We start from the raw sequence: 15,740 nt of genomic DNA on the forward strand, positions 1-15,740 counted from the left end.
GCCTGCAGAGCTCCTGGTTGGGACTGGGCTGCAGCACATCCCCTCCTGGAAACCTAGGCCTGGCACTATTCTGTTTGTTCACAGGAAGCACTTTTAAAGTGAGAGCCACAGGAATACAAAAAGCATGAGGTGAGTAACTTACCTGAGGCAAAATATAAAAATGCTATTATTTTTACTCTCCAGGTAGAGCACTCCGCTGAAATACATGTATATAATTCCTACTAGTTTCAAAGGCCACAAAAACATACCGAATACATAAATACATGAAAACATCTTTTTCCAAACAAGCATTTTGCAGTAATGAAGTTACAACAACAAGAACATTTTTGTTATCACAGTTCTAAAACCAGAGCGGCGCCATGCCAGATGCTGGAAAACACTGAGATGCAGTTGCAATTATAGAATTATAAAAGCAAATATAAGATCCACAGGACTTTTCAACTCCAGTTCTCAGTTTCTTTAGGTCTAGAATTGTGCTCCTCCACATACTTGTTACTGCACCAACATATCACAGTAGTAAAAGAGGACCAAGTGCTAGCAAACACATAAAGGAGCTGGAAAGGCTGCGTTTCCTAACTGCCAGGTTAATAGCACTTCAAAATGGGAAGGAAACAGAATTCACAAGGTGAAAGAACAAATACAGAAGACAGCACTATCCAGAGGCCTCCAGTAACACCTGTGCAAATATTTCTGCTGCCCTTGTACCATATTATGTTCTAGATTAATATTCCTTATTCGTAGTACTTGCAATCAAACAGAGTTAAAGTTACACAAAACTTATTTAGTTTCCATCCTGAGGAAGTCCCACTGACAGGCTGATGGCTTCACCTGAGCACTTCCATTCACACATCCATCAGTGTAGTTAGGGGAGCTATTATTCTTCCAAATACTTACTTCTCAGTTTTAGGAAGTAATTACAAAGACTCTGAGAAATAGCTACTTAAGTATCCCAGCTTTTTTGAAGTAATATCACTACATATTTTTCTTTTGGAATAACGTAGTTTCCTAATGTAGAGGATCTGCTGTAACATCACATTTCAGGTCTTCAGTGAGAAATGCTTTTTCTTACAAACACTGAACATCTGATATAAATGTGAGGCAAGAAAAAACCAAGCAAATGAAAAGATTCTTCCTTTCAACAGAAGAATTGTAGCTCTGCAAATCTAAGGACATAGCGAGGAATGGGCTGCACTGATACTATATTGTCATTTTTGGTAGTTCATCTGACAATGGCTATTATTGCCAGTACTTTACCATGGCCTTATCCCCTCTGACACATATCAAGCTTTTCAGACTTGTCCTACTCAAAATCAAAAGGACAATTGCTTAGCTCTTGCAAAGGGTCCTGATTTGAATGGACCACAAATCTGAATTAATATCTGTTTTGGTATCAGACAATTTAAAGGAGAAGCCTCTGGATCTAGCTATCTCCCTCAGCGGTCCAAGTAAGTAATGAATGTAAGTAGATTAAGTGGAAAAATAACCCTTTACTAACAAGCATAACAGCAACAATCAGAGACTGTGGATGTGACAGTTTAGTCGGAGAGAGAGAAACAGATAACTTTCCCAGGCATTGTCTGGGGAAGTTATGGGAATCTCAGGGAAAAGAATTAAAACAATTCTTATGTCAAGCCTGTACACTTTGTGTTTGTGAACATGTGGAATGTTGTACATCATGTTTATGGACAAGAAGGTGCTGTTCCTAATTAAACCAATTGTGTGAGGGGTGTTGTTTGAGAACCAATCAGGTTCTGGGTGAACAATCCTGCCTATAAATATCTGAGGCTCCTAGTAAAGTTTCACTTCATGCCTCCTGAGTCTTACAGTCAATGTCGTTGCTTCTCACTGTTCCTAATCCAACGACGACAAAAAAACAACAGTAAAAAACAACTAAATACAAAACTGCTCAACCCTCTGGACTCCCCAAAACAAAAAGAGACCCCAAACAAAAGTTGCCAGGCACAACCCCCAAGGTGGTGTCTTGTATTTCAAGCATGGTGGTCAAAGGACAAAGGGGGAAATGGTGTCAGTCTTCTCTCGCCCGCCTCCACTCCGTTCTCCTATCTCTCACTTGGCTTATCTCCTGTCGGCTGGAGCCCTGACTGAAGTTCTTTGCATTCAGGGGGCTGCAAGCTCACGGAGGGAACTTATCTTGCTAGAGGCGGCTGGGTGCGGCCAGACGGCGGCTGGCACCGGAGCACGCTACCCTGCTCTCCCGGCGCGGCGTCCGCAGCTCCCGAAACCGGGGCCAGGCCGAGCCTAGGGCTGCTCGCTGCTGTTCCCTCTCGGCACGGGACCTCCGAATTCCCCAACACCAGAGGAGGAAACACCGAGCCTGGGGCTATAAACGGCCTCGCTGGAGCTTCCCTTATCTCCGTTATCTCCGAGCCCGCCACCGCGAGGGGCAGAGAGGCTGCTCGGGCAGCTTTCGAACTACACGTGTGCCAAAGCAAACTCACACACAGCACCCACAGACAGGCACACACAGCACCCACAGACACACAGACAGGCACACACAGACACACACACAGCACCCACAGACACACAGACTGGCACACAGCACCCACAGACACACAGACAGCACCCACAGACACACAGACTGGCACACAGCACCCACAGACACACAGACAGCACCCACAGACACAGAGAGTGGCACACAGCACCCACAGACACACAGAGTGGCACACACAGCACCCACAGTCACACAGAGGGCACACAGCACCCACAGACACACACACAGCACCCACAGACACACAGAGTGGCACACACAGCACCCACAGACACACAGAGTGGCACACACAGCACCCACAGACACACAGAGTGGCACACACAGCACCCACAGTCACACAGAGGGCACACAGCACCCACAGACACACACACAGCACCCACAGACACACACACAGCACCCACAGACACACAGAGTGGCACACACAGCACCCACAGTCACACAGAGGGCACACAGCACCCACAGACACACACACAGCACCCACAGACACACACACAGCACCCACAGACACACAGAGTGGCACACACAGCACCCACAGACACACAGAGGGCACACAGCACCCACAGACACACAGAGGGCACACAGCACCCACAGACACACACACAGCACCCACAGACACACAGAGGGCACACAGCACCCACAGACACACAGAGTGGCACACACAGCACCCACAGACACACAGCACCCACAGACACACAGAGTGGCACACACAGCACCCACAGACACACAGAGACACACACAGACACAGAGAGTGGCACACACAGCACCCACAGACACACACACAGCACCCACAGACACACAGAGTGGCACACACAGCACCCACAGACACACAGAGTGGCACACAGCACCCACAGACACACAGACAGCACCCACAGACACAGAGAGTGGCACACACAGCACCCACAGACACACACACAGCACCCACAGACACACAGAGTGGCACACACAGCACCCACAGACACACAGCACCCACAGACACACAGAGTGGCACACACAGCACCCACAGACACACAGAGACACACACAGACACAGAGAGTGGCACACACAGCACCCACAGACACACACACAGCACCCACAGACACACAGAGTGGCACACACAGCACCCACAGACACACAGAGTGGCACACAGCACCCACAGACACACAGAGTGGCACACACAGCACCCACAGTCACACAGAGTGGCACACACAGCACCCACAGACACACAGAGTGGCACACAGCACCCACAGACACACACACAGCACCCACAGACACACACACAGCACCCACAGACACACAGAGTGGCACACACAGCACCCACAGACACACAGAGTGGCACACACAGCACCCACAGTCACACAGAGGGCACACAGCACCCACAGACACACACACAGCACCCACAGACACACACACAGCACCCACAGACACACAGAGTGGCACACACAGCACCCACAGACACACACACAGCACCCACAGTCACACAGAGGGCACACAGCACCCACAGACACACAGTGGGCACACAGCACCCACAGACACACACACAGCACCCACAGACACACAGAGTGGCACACAGCACCCACAGACACACAGAGTGGCACACAGCACCCACAGACACACACACAGCACCCACAGACACACAGAGTGGCACACACAGCACCCACAGACACACAGAGTGGCACACACAGCACCCACAGACACACAGAGTGGCACACACAGCACCCACAGTCACACAGAGGGCACACAGCACCCACAGACACACACACAGCACCCACAGACACACACACAGCACCCACAGACACACAGAGTGGCACACACAGCACCCACAGTCACACAGAGGGCACACAGCACCCACAGACACACAGAGGGCACACAGCACCCACAGACACACACACAGCACCCACAGACACACAGAGTGGCACACAGCACCCACAGACACACAGAGTGGCACACACAGCACCCACAGTCACACAGAGTGGCACACAGCACCCACAGACACACAGAGGGCACACAGCACCCACAGACACACACACAGCACCCACAGACACACAGAGGGCACACAGCACCCACAGACACACAGAGTGGCACACACAGCACCCACAGACACACAGCACCCACAGACACACAGAGTGGCACACACAGCACCCACAGACACACAGAGACACACACAGACACAGAGAGTGGCACACACAGCACCCACAGACACACACACAGCACCCACAGACACACAGAGTGGCACACACAGCACCCACAGACACACAGAGTGGCACACAGCACCCACAGACACACAGACAGCACCCACAGACACAGAGAGTGGCACACACAGCACCCACAGACACACACACAGCACCCACAGACACACAGAGTGGCACACACAGCACCCACAGACACACAGCACCCACAGACACACAGAGTGGCACACACAGCACCCACAGACACACAGAGACACACACAGACACAGAGAGTGGCACACACAGCACCCACAGACACACACACAGCACCCACAGACACACAGAGTGGCACACACAGCACCCACAGACACACAGCACCCACAGACACACAGAGTGGCACACACAGCACCCACAGACACACAGAGACACACACAGACACAGAGAGTGGCACACACAGCACCCACAGACACACACACAGCACCCACAGACACACAGAGTGGCACACACAGCACCCACAGACACACAGAGTGGCACACAGCACCCACAGACACACACACAGCACCCACAGACACACAGAGTGGCACACACAGCACCCACAGACACACAGAGTGGCACACACAGCACCCACAGTCACACAGAGGGCACACAGCACCCACAGACACACACACAGCACCCACAGACACACACACAGCACCCACAGACACACAGAGTGGCACACACAGCACCCACAGACACACACACAGCACCCACAGTCACACAGAGGGCACACAGCACCCACAGACACACAGTGGGCACACAGCACCCACAGACACACAGAGTGGCACACACAGCACCCACAGACACACACACAGCACCCACAGACACACAGAGTGGCACACAGCACCCACAGACACACAGAGGGCACACAGCACCCACAGACACACAGAGTGGCACACAGCACCCACAGACACACAGAGGGCACACAGCACCCACAGACACACACACAGCACCCACAGACACACAGAGGGCACACAGCACCCACAGACACACAGAGTGGCACACACAGCACCCACAGACACACAGAGGGCACACAGCACCCACAGACACACACACAGCACCCACAGACACACAGAGTGGCACAGACACACAGAGTGGCACAGACAGCACCCACAGACACACAGAGTGGCACACAGCACCCACAGACACACACACAGCACCCACAGACACACAGAGTGGCACACACAGCACCCACAGACACACAGCACCCACAGACACACAGAGTGGCACACACAGCACCCACAGACACACAGAGACACACACAGACACAGAGAGTGGCACACACAGCACCCACAGACACACACACAGCACCCACAGACACACAGAGTGGCACACACAGCACCCACAGACACACAGAGTGGCACACAGCACCCACAGACACACAGACAGCACCCACAGACACAGAGAGTGGCACACACAGCACCCACAGACACACACACAGCACCCACAGACACACAGAGTGGCACACACAGCACCCACAGACACACACACAGCACCCACAGACACACAGAGTGGCACACAGCACCCACAGACACACACACAGCACCCACAGACACACACACAGCACCCACAGACACACAGAGTGGCACACAGCACCCACAGACACACACACAGCACCCACAGACACACAGACTGGCACACAGCACCCACAGACACAGAGAGTGGCACACACAGCACCCACAAACACACACACACAGCACTGAGACACACAACACACCACTCACAGACACACACACCACTCCCAGCCATGGAACCTCAGAGATACAGGAATGATTTTTGGGCACAGATGATTATGGGGTACACCATCATTACAAATAACACCAAGACAGTATTGCCAAAACTTAATTACAGTGTTTTAACTATATGCCCACGGTCCCCTAAACCTGTCGGAGCAACATGGGGACACACACATACACACCTCCCAAAACTACTGTAGTGTTTACCCGAACCTCACTTAATTGCCACATGTTTTTGATGCCTTTTTCCCCACCAACGCTCATCACTACACGCCTTGCAAACATCAATCGACCTCCTCCTTAAAGCAGTCGCCTGCCCCTCCCCTCCTTGGGCACTGACTGCTGCAAGGAAGAAAAGGTGAAGTACCCCAGCACAGGTTTCAGCAGCTCTTTTTTCACACACACAAATTTTGAAAGAAATACCTTTACTAAGCACCGCCTTCAGAGTTGAAAACAAAATGGTAAAACCACACAAGGGCAGAATTTTATGCTGTTGGGGCTTCAATATTAATAAAAGGGTCCCAATTCCCTCCTCAGCTCCTGGCCATGAAGTATGCAAAATCACACACATGCCTAGGTACTGTGTTAGTAAGTACTTACAGCTTCAGTGTGACACTGTGATTACTTAAGGAAAATAAACAAAAGCCTGTTCAAACTGCCAAAACATCTAAAGGAAAGGGAAGTTCCTAAATAGAAAGGTACAGTCCTGGATTCTGAAGACCATCAGTGACAACACAAAAGAATAGCAGTGATAACACTTTTTCAACAATTCCACAGCCTTTCTGCACAAACCTAGACAAAAGTGAAATCTGAATTCACTAAAAACTAAAAATGCTTAAATTTCCCACATTTAGCATTACTGAAGAAACAAAAATACCAATTTCTGGATTGGCCAACCAACCCACCAAAAATCTGAGATGGTGCTTTTAAGAAAAGATAAATTATAAAGACAGACAATAATAAATTTCTTCCATAGTTTAAAAAAAACCACCCTAAACAACAACAAAAAAACTAAACAAGCAAAGAAAAAGAAAACCCCAAACTTTAAACAAATGCCAGAAGAGATTTGAGTTCAGAGACTTTCTGTCGAGAGCACATAAATCTTAATGAGGCTTTCTGTAAGAATCAAATGGATTTCTTCTACTGTAAACAGCAGGAGATTCCCTCTGCCAGATAAGTATGCCACAAATACGTGCAATGACGTTTCCAAAAACTTTACATTAATAATATTACTCTTATTTTTGCAAGAGCAACTGTAATAAAACAGACATTAAGCTTCACAAAAGGATGGCACTGAGGGTACTATGCTGTGGTGGAATAAATTTTCAGACAATCCCAGACAAAAATAAATCCTGCAGATTCACATTCTTCTGCACCAGGGCCTGTCCCAGTCACAAGGAACACATCCCCACCATCTGCTCCAGGATAAAAGATGTTTTGCACTTGCCACAAGGAACTTCCTCTCAAAACCAAGTGCTTGAATACACATTTCCTCAAGTAGCTCTCTCAGAGTCGGCAGGAAACTCTCCCCAAGTTCTCACAATGCTCCCTCAAGGAGGGCTTACACACATGGTTTAATGCAGATCCCTTATGCCTGTGGAAAAAGAAGACTCAAGGCTCCCCTTTGCTTTGCTCAGTCTCCAGCTGGCTTTTTCTGCCCCTGATCAGAGCCAGTGAAGGCAGAGTCCAAGGGTTCCACCTACAGATGTGACAAAATCTGAGCTCACGCTGCTTGATCAACAGGCCAACCTAGCTTTCTGTGAGCAATGACCTTTGTTGATCATTTTTATCCCAAGCTCCAGTTACACCACCAGGAGACAAGGTAACTCAAAACTGTATGAAGACAAGAAAACATGAAGGCTACAATACTCTGAGGTTTCCTATTTCTAGTGAAAAAAATAAGTGTTAAAAAGCAGCAGAGCCAACTGGAAGCACTTCTACATATTTTAGGCTGGGGCAGTATCACCAGTCTAAGTAATTGTGTAATTACTTAATTTGCACTCTGTAAATGCATGCATCATACACAAAACAGATGCCAAACTCCATCAAAAGCTAAAGAACCATCCAGGCAGAACATACTAAGACATAAGTGACACTCTGTACTTTTTCCAATGGAAGAATGGAATATACTGTGCTGCAAACAACACATCTCCTGCATGGTTTATCCACACTTTCTCTAAGCTTAATTTAAGCAGGTTACCTAATCATAAAATTACTACTTTCTCCTGATTTAAACCTTCTCTGAACCCCCAATTTTAACTTGAACACTCAAGTTCCAACATTATTCGATCTACTGTCCTAGAACTATTTTTCTGTTTTCCAATATCCTTTCCTCCCATCTCTCTTATTTGCCATTTTCAGTTTTAATATAAGTTGCAGACTCTCTGGGAATAAAGTACATCTACACATATGACGGTAGACTGACAGTCACAAGAGGGTCCTTATCACTAAGAGGACCCTGACTGCAATATTCCCATGTCAGTAAGTCACAGCACTGCTAGAGAGAAGGAAATTACACTAAGTGCTGTGATTCTGCTTGGGTTTCCACACTGACATTCATGAGACATTTTTCATACTCTTGTTTTAGCTTCTTCAGGAATGAGCCAGTCTCCCTGACTTGGTGCTCCCAGGCACACTTCCTAAACAGAGTTTTCTCCTAAACATACCCAGCACTACGATCTTAGCCTCAAGCTTACGATTTTATCTATCACAATGACAACGATGCACTCTATAATCCTGTTGTGGTTTAAGCGCAAATGAAAATAAGCCCCACACAGCCACTCCCACCCCCCAACCCCCTCAGGTGAGAGAGATGAAATGCAGATTAGGGGTTGAGATAACAATTTACTGTTACTGGAACAATTTACAATTTAACAGCAACCAGATAAGAAAACAACCAGTGACAGCAGCACCACCAGTGACAGCGGCTGTGGCAGAGGGCGATGCCCCAGCGCGCTCGGAGCCCGGCACAGGGCCAGGAGTGACCGAACAACAGCAAAACAACAACAACAACAAAAAACCACAACATCAACAACAAAAACCAAACAAGCAAAGAAAAAGAACAGCGGCGCGGCCTCCACTCCCACCTTGGCCTTGTCCCCACCGCCGGGCCCACATGGGGACAGCCCAGGCACAGGGACAGCCACCCTGGCCTTGGGGACAGCCACCCTGGCCTTGGGGACAGCCACCCTGGCCTTGGGGACAGCCACCCTGGCCTTGGGGACAGCAGGACAGTGATCCCTGGCCTTGGGGACAGCAGGACAGTGATCCCTGGCCTTGGGGACAGCCACCCTGGCCTTGGCTGGCACGGGGACAGTAAGGCAGAGATCCCTGGCCTTGGCTGGCATGGGGACAGTAGGGCAGAGATCCCTGGCCTTGGCTGGCACCACGACAAAGCCCAGGAAGACTTAAAAGTCCTGAACTTCCTAAGATGTCATTGTTAGTCTGTCTTAAACAAACGTCATTTAAAAAGTCACTCTTTCATTAGAACATCTCTCTGTATGGGGAAGAAACAGTAACAGCTCAAATGAACAGTAAATACAGGTTAGAAAAGTATGTCTTACCTAATGAGGTAACAGCACTTTCTATTTTCCCAGTCAGGAAGAGATTCACTGTGTAAAGACAGAAAAACAATGTTCAAACAAATTCTAGTGGTACAGGGTGGCAGTCAATAGTTAACCATTCCTAGGTGTTTGCTGGGGTGTTAGCAAAAATGCATTGCAGCTTCCCAACAAGAACTTTGCTTATCTGCACAGGCAAGTCATGTAATCAACTATTATCCTTCACTGTAGCTAAAACAAGTCAATACACAATGTAAGTTTAGTATCTCTGAAACATGCTACCAAAAGAAACAACTGCCAATCTATTTTAAATTATCTTCCATAGAATTAATTTTAACTGTGGAACACAGAAGAACAATCACACTAAAAGGCGATTATTATCCTTAAATACTTTTCTGAATAAAGCAAAGTTTGTTCCTCCCAGGTAAATGTCACCTTGAAAATCAGCTGCTAAAGCTAACATGATTGCCTTGACTAAGCAAAAGCAATGAAGTTTTCAACAAGGTCCACTAATACAATCAAAACAGGATGAGGCAGTACTTGCAATACATATCTGACTTGCAAATTAAGTTCCAAAAGACTCTTCACTTTCTCAAAAGTCTTCTCTCACAGTGTATACCATTAAAGTGATCTGGAAAGAGTAGTTATTGCCAAAGAAAATTTGTCCTGTGTCATTGTTGCTCCAGAAGTCAGCATCAACTCATAGTTCCCTATTAGTTTCCCCACATATTCTTTCAAAATTACAGTGTCCCACTGACTGCTCTCATTTCAACAGTAATCTGTAATCTACAAAGATGGCCTATTAATAGAATGACAAATGCTTTAAAAAATTTAAAAGGTTTAAAATGTTACAAAAAACTTAATTTACAACATCTGAGCCCAAGCACTTACTTTGGCTTTATTTTGCATATGTTAAATCCTAAATCTTTTAATAGGTAATCTCTTGGCACGAATTTAGTTAAAAACATCATTTAAAAATCAACAATAGGAGAAGAGAGGAAGAGAAACCGTCCCTGTTCCCAACAGTCACTAGGAAGCAGCTGACAATTAACACTATTTATGGCTCAGAGTGTGGGCCCCCATTGTCTTCTACACTGTCTAAACACATCCCAAAACAATGACCCTTGCCCTGACTACCTTCTGTTATAACTTAAACCAGCACAAGAGGTACAAAAAGTACTAAAGGGGTGGAAATAAAAAACAGACCCTTAGCTTTCCAGCTCAGGCCCAGTCATGGTTTTCAGTCACCACACTGCAGCAGCCCAGGTGCCTACAGCTGTCCCTCCATGACTTGTATCTGGCTATCCACAGTTTGAATATTCTCCTTTTGGGAGGACTGCTACAGGCCTCAGGCTGAGGCCAGGCCCTGCAAAACAGAGAGAAAACTGCTCCTGGGGTCACTCCTCACAGACTTCAGGGCTCTACCTCAGGGCAGTGACTTCCCCCTCCTTCTAGGCAGTCTTGGGACTGACTTCTTACGAATACACAAAACCAGGAGGGCAACTAAATGGCACTGTATGTAATGCTACAGGTTGAGGAGAAACACACCTGAGCCGTAGATTGGTATTAATAAGCATTATTATGATGTTCAAAGGACCCTAACAGCACTAGCTACCATTAGTAACATTTGTTATATGATAATAACAATGTGCCACGTAATTATTTGTCCTTTCACAGTGCTAGTTTGCTCTGTTAGGTGAGTAAGAGTACCTAGGAGCAAAAATACTATCCTGTACCAGGAAACAACACAGCCCTGTTAACTCTGGCAAAGCAGCACATCCGTTTGTGACAAACTCTGGGTCACAGCAGTAACAGCAACACAACATTTCCTCATCCAATATTAAAGTGCCACTATCTGTAACCATAGTAATATAGTCCTAAAGACTGAGATGAAATTAATCCATGATTATGTCACAAATATATATTCATGAGAAGTAAAATACTAGGTTTTGCTCCGAAGAAAGTACATGAATATACTCTGCATGACTAGTATCAGCACAACTGAAAGCACTGTTTGAGGATACACTGTATGGATGAGTCTGGGTCTGTACTACCATTGTAATCTTTATGTTTCCTACCCGAACACTCCCAACTGCCCTAAGAGAAACAAGCTCTGAAGCTGAGGTTCCCTCACACAGCTTGTAAGAGGCCCCTATTCCCTTTAAATGGAAATAAGTAGGATAAAGACAAGGGGCATAATAGAGTGGAATTAGCCAACTCAGAGCCACATTACTGAGGACTCTTAAACAGAGAGCCCTAGTTTACTACCACAAATGCAGTTATAGGCAGCCTTGCACACCACACCTGGCAGATACCTACAAAAAAGAACCCCCAAAAATACTAATTTATTTCTGAAAAAAACTTTTACTGGCTGCAGCTGCAAGTTCTTCACTCTCATTTTCAAACCCTTTTATACCAAGAAGTCAGCAAAAATAGTTCTTTAAAATAAAATCTAAGTCTCACAGCAGATATTTTCCCAAGCAACTGAATAAGCTTACAGTTTCCAATACCCATTTTGCTCACTCAAGACCATCAAATCAAACCACAAGAGCACTGTTAAACCAGCACCTAGCTCTCAAAACTGTCAGAGGCCCATAAGAAAGAACAGCCATTCCCTGCTGATTTTCTTGTCTCTTGTCAAAATAAAAACAGGTGAGAGACAAGAGTATTTGGAAGTTTCCTAGATGCCCTTTTTCTTAACTGTTGAGCAGTTATGGGAAAGCCAGAAAAAAATCCCTGAAGCGGTTCAGTTGGCTTGAACTCCATGTAGGAAACTTACTGTGCCATTCATCTGGATTGCTAAATAATTCTCAGGGAGAGGTTTTCAGCTTAGAAAGTGGCTATTTGGATCAAAAGGGAAATTTGGTTTGGCACCTCCAAACCAAATGACAGCTACCAGGCTTCCCCCACAGCCAGAAGGAGAGACACCAACTTTACTGAGTCCTTCTTATTTGATAACTTTCTATGTCCTCCAGAATTTCTCAGGAATGATAAACAAAATGGCTTCACAAAAGAACAGTTGAAACAAACCCAATTCCAGTCTTTGGAGCAGCAGTTTACAGATGAGGTCACACAGCAATGGTCAGTGGCAGTGCATTGATACAGACACCAAACACCCACACACAGGCCATGGGAAAACAAGGAAAGAATGGCAAGAAGCAAGAACCAAAAACAAGGATGAAAGGAAGGTACAGACAAGCAGGAAGTAAAATACAAAAATAGTTAAGTAGCAGCATTATATTCTTATGGGTTCACTGAAGCAAAATACCTTACAAGCTTCCCACCTCTCATGTTTCTCAACTTCCACTACTGTCAGTTGTGCAAGGAATAGGAATAAAACATTCCAGCTGAAAAGAAGAGCCAGACAGTGAAATTCTAGAAGTCATAGAAAGCAGAAATCTACTAAACTTTCAGCTTGACATCACCCACACCTAAACACAAGAAGTGTTCTCACTTCAGCTCTGGAGTTTACATAACCTTTTATTACCTCATTAGTCATTTTAACAATAACCATGCTATTTATGTCAACTAATAAAAGGTTTAACAAAGGTCTGACTGGGCCACAAAAAAAAAAGCCTAAACAAAATTTTAAAAACCCAAAACACCCCCCAAAAAACAATAAGAAATTCAAAGATACAGGGAAAATATGTATCTTTCTCTAACTTTAAATAAGCAGTGTAGCAGATATTACCCTCATGCTGTGCACATCTCTGAAATCCCGTTAAGACTCTCTAAAAAAGAAGAGTTGTACGACCTGGATGTTCAAACTGTTTTGTAGTTTAGCTAGCTTTTTACATTGTACTTACGTTAATTAAAATAGATACATTTGAAATAACCACAGCAACCTTTAAAGTTCAACTTCCTAGATTTTTCTAGGTAAGCACTGATGTTAAAGGAAGCACTTTTACAAAAACAAGCAGTCTGTTTTACAGAACCACCAGTCTGGCCACAAGATATCCTTTTCTGATCGTTTGCATAACGAATAGTAACTGTCACTCGGGATTATTAAAAATTAACTCTAATCCACTTCATTAGCAATGAGATGTGGGTTAAAGCATTCTGGATCAAGGAGCTGTGACAGTTTACCAAGTGAGTGTCTGGAGGGCTCAGTGCAGCCCCAGCAGTGCTCAGCTGCTCCTGACTACGCTGCCCCACCAGAATCCTCTGGCAGGGCGCAGGAACGGAGCAGTCAGCTCCAGCAGCTCCTAACTTCACGTGCCCCTGTAACAGACGCGGGGCCTGTCGTTCGCTCCTTCCAGTCACAGCTAGGCGCCAACGCTTCTAACAAAAACCATCTCCCCTGACTGAACGGGCTGACAGACTGGAAACCAGTAATACGCTTCATCACGTTGCCATAAATTAACACCTGCTGAGAAGCAGAGCGGAAAGCAACGGCTTCAAGCAGAAGGGAGGGAAGGGAGCAGAATATGGCAGAGACACGGAGGGAGAGAAAAGGTTTCTTCCCGCTGCCACTCAGGAGAAGGGCCGGGCAGGCGCGCAGCGGGGCCAAGCGCCGGGCAGTCCCCAGCCGAGCCCCGGCGCCGCTGCCCGCACCGCACTCCGCACAAGCTCACGGCCAACGGAAGAACCTGCGATGCCTCCCAAACTTTTTTTTTTTTCAGTGCTGTGCGAGGTTATGGCAGCGCTTCCAGAGCCAAGGGCAAGGCGATGGATCTGTGCCGCTGGATCTGGCAGCGCTCCGCGCGACCCCAACACCGCCGGGCAGCGGCCGGGCATGGCAGCCCGAGCGGGAGCCCGAGCGAGCCGTGGCCGCGCCGGCCCTCGCCCCCCTTCGTTCAGAAGCGGAGTGACGGGAGGGGGCTCCGCCGGCACGGTTCGGTGTGATGCAGCCTCGTCCCATCCCGCGCCCCCCCGCCCGCGGTCGCTTCCCGTAAGGGAGGAGGGGGCCCAGCAGTCCCCAGAGCCGATGCCGTGCCCGGACGTGCCCCGCCGCCAGGGAGCGGCCGGGCCGCACTCACCCAGGCAGATGGCAGTGAGCGGCGCCAGCGCGCCCTGACGGAGCTCCGCGGCCGCTGCCTTCTCCATGGCGGGTCGCTGTCGCCTGCCCTTCAGCGCGGGGGAACCGCGGCGGCTCCGCACCCGCCGAGCCGCTACGCCGAGCTGCAGGAGTCGGCGGCGGCGCCGCCGGCCCGCGGTGCCCCCGCCCGCCGGGGAGCCGGGAGTGGAGCGGGCGCCGGCCGCGGCGGCGGCCCCATGGCCGGCCCGCGCTCCCGCTCCGGGGCAGGTGGCAGAGAACAGACCGCAGCGCCGCCGCCGCTGCCCCACGTGACAGGCCCGCCGAGCAGCTGCGGCGGCCGGGCCAGACAGCGAGGGGAGCGCAGCGCCGCCCCGCTCCGCTCCGCGCACACCTGGGGGGCCGCTGCCAACAGCCGGGCGGCGCGCGGCCGGGGGCGGAAGGGACGGCGAGGGCCGAGCCCGCCCGCGCAGCGCCGGCCGCCGCGCTTCCTGTCAGGCACGGGTCTCCCCGCTCTCGCCGCGCCCCCGCGCCCGCGGCCATGGCGCAGCCAGCCCGCGGGCCGGGCCGGGCCCGGCGCGGCGCCCCGCGGGGGCCGCCCCTGTGCCGGGCGGGTGCGCGGAGCCGCGGGCCCATGCCGGGAGGCCGCGCCCAGCGCCGCCGCCGGCCCCCCAGCCGGGAGCTGCCTCGGCCCAGCGGGTCACCCGGATGCCTTTTCCCGGCAGTTTCCTCCGGAGCTACGCTGAGTTGGCTCCGCTGCAGCTCCCGCGAGTGAACGCT

General features: G+C 49.1%; 1 protein-coding gene across 3 annotated transcripts in view; it reads right to left on the reverse strand.

Annotated features, from left to right (window-relative positions):
- LRP3 (LDL receptor related protein 3) overlaps positions 1-15,091 on the reverse strand; it is a 29,209-nt gene extending 14,118 nt beyond the window's left edge. Inside the window, exons 1-2 of one of the 3 annotated variants that reach the window (XM_053987217.1) lie at positions 14,965-15,091; positions 9,989-10,036 (exon numbers count right to left, since the gene is read on the reverse strand). In XM_053987217.1, the coding sequence (XP_053843192.1) occupies positions 9,989-10,036; positions 14,965-15,031 (115 nt within the window). In that variant the 5' untranslated portion in view covers positions 15,032-15,091. Of the gene's footprint in view, positions 1-9,988; positions 10,037-13,269; positions 13,333-14,964 lie in introns of those variants that run through there. The other 2 variants (XM_053987219.1, XM_053987218.1) reach the window with 2 other exon arrangements.
- Between the last annotated feature and the right edge of the window lie 649 nt (positions 15,092-15,740).

Source organism: Vidua macroura, chromosome 11 (assembly GCF_024509145.1).
Source record: "Vidua macroura isolate BioBank_ID:100142 chromosome 11, ASM2450914v1, whole genome shotgun sequence".
Lineage (NCBI taxonomy): Eukaryota > Metazoa > Chordata > Aves > Passeriformes > Viduidae > Vidua > Vidua macroura.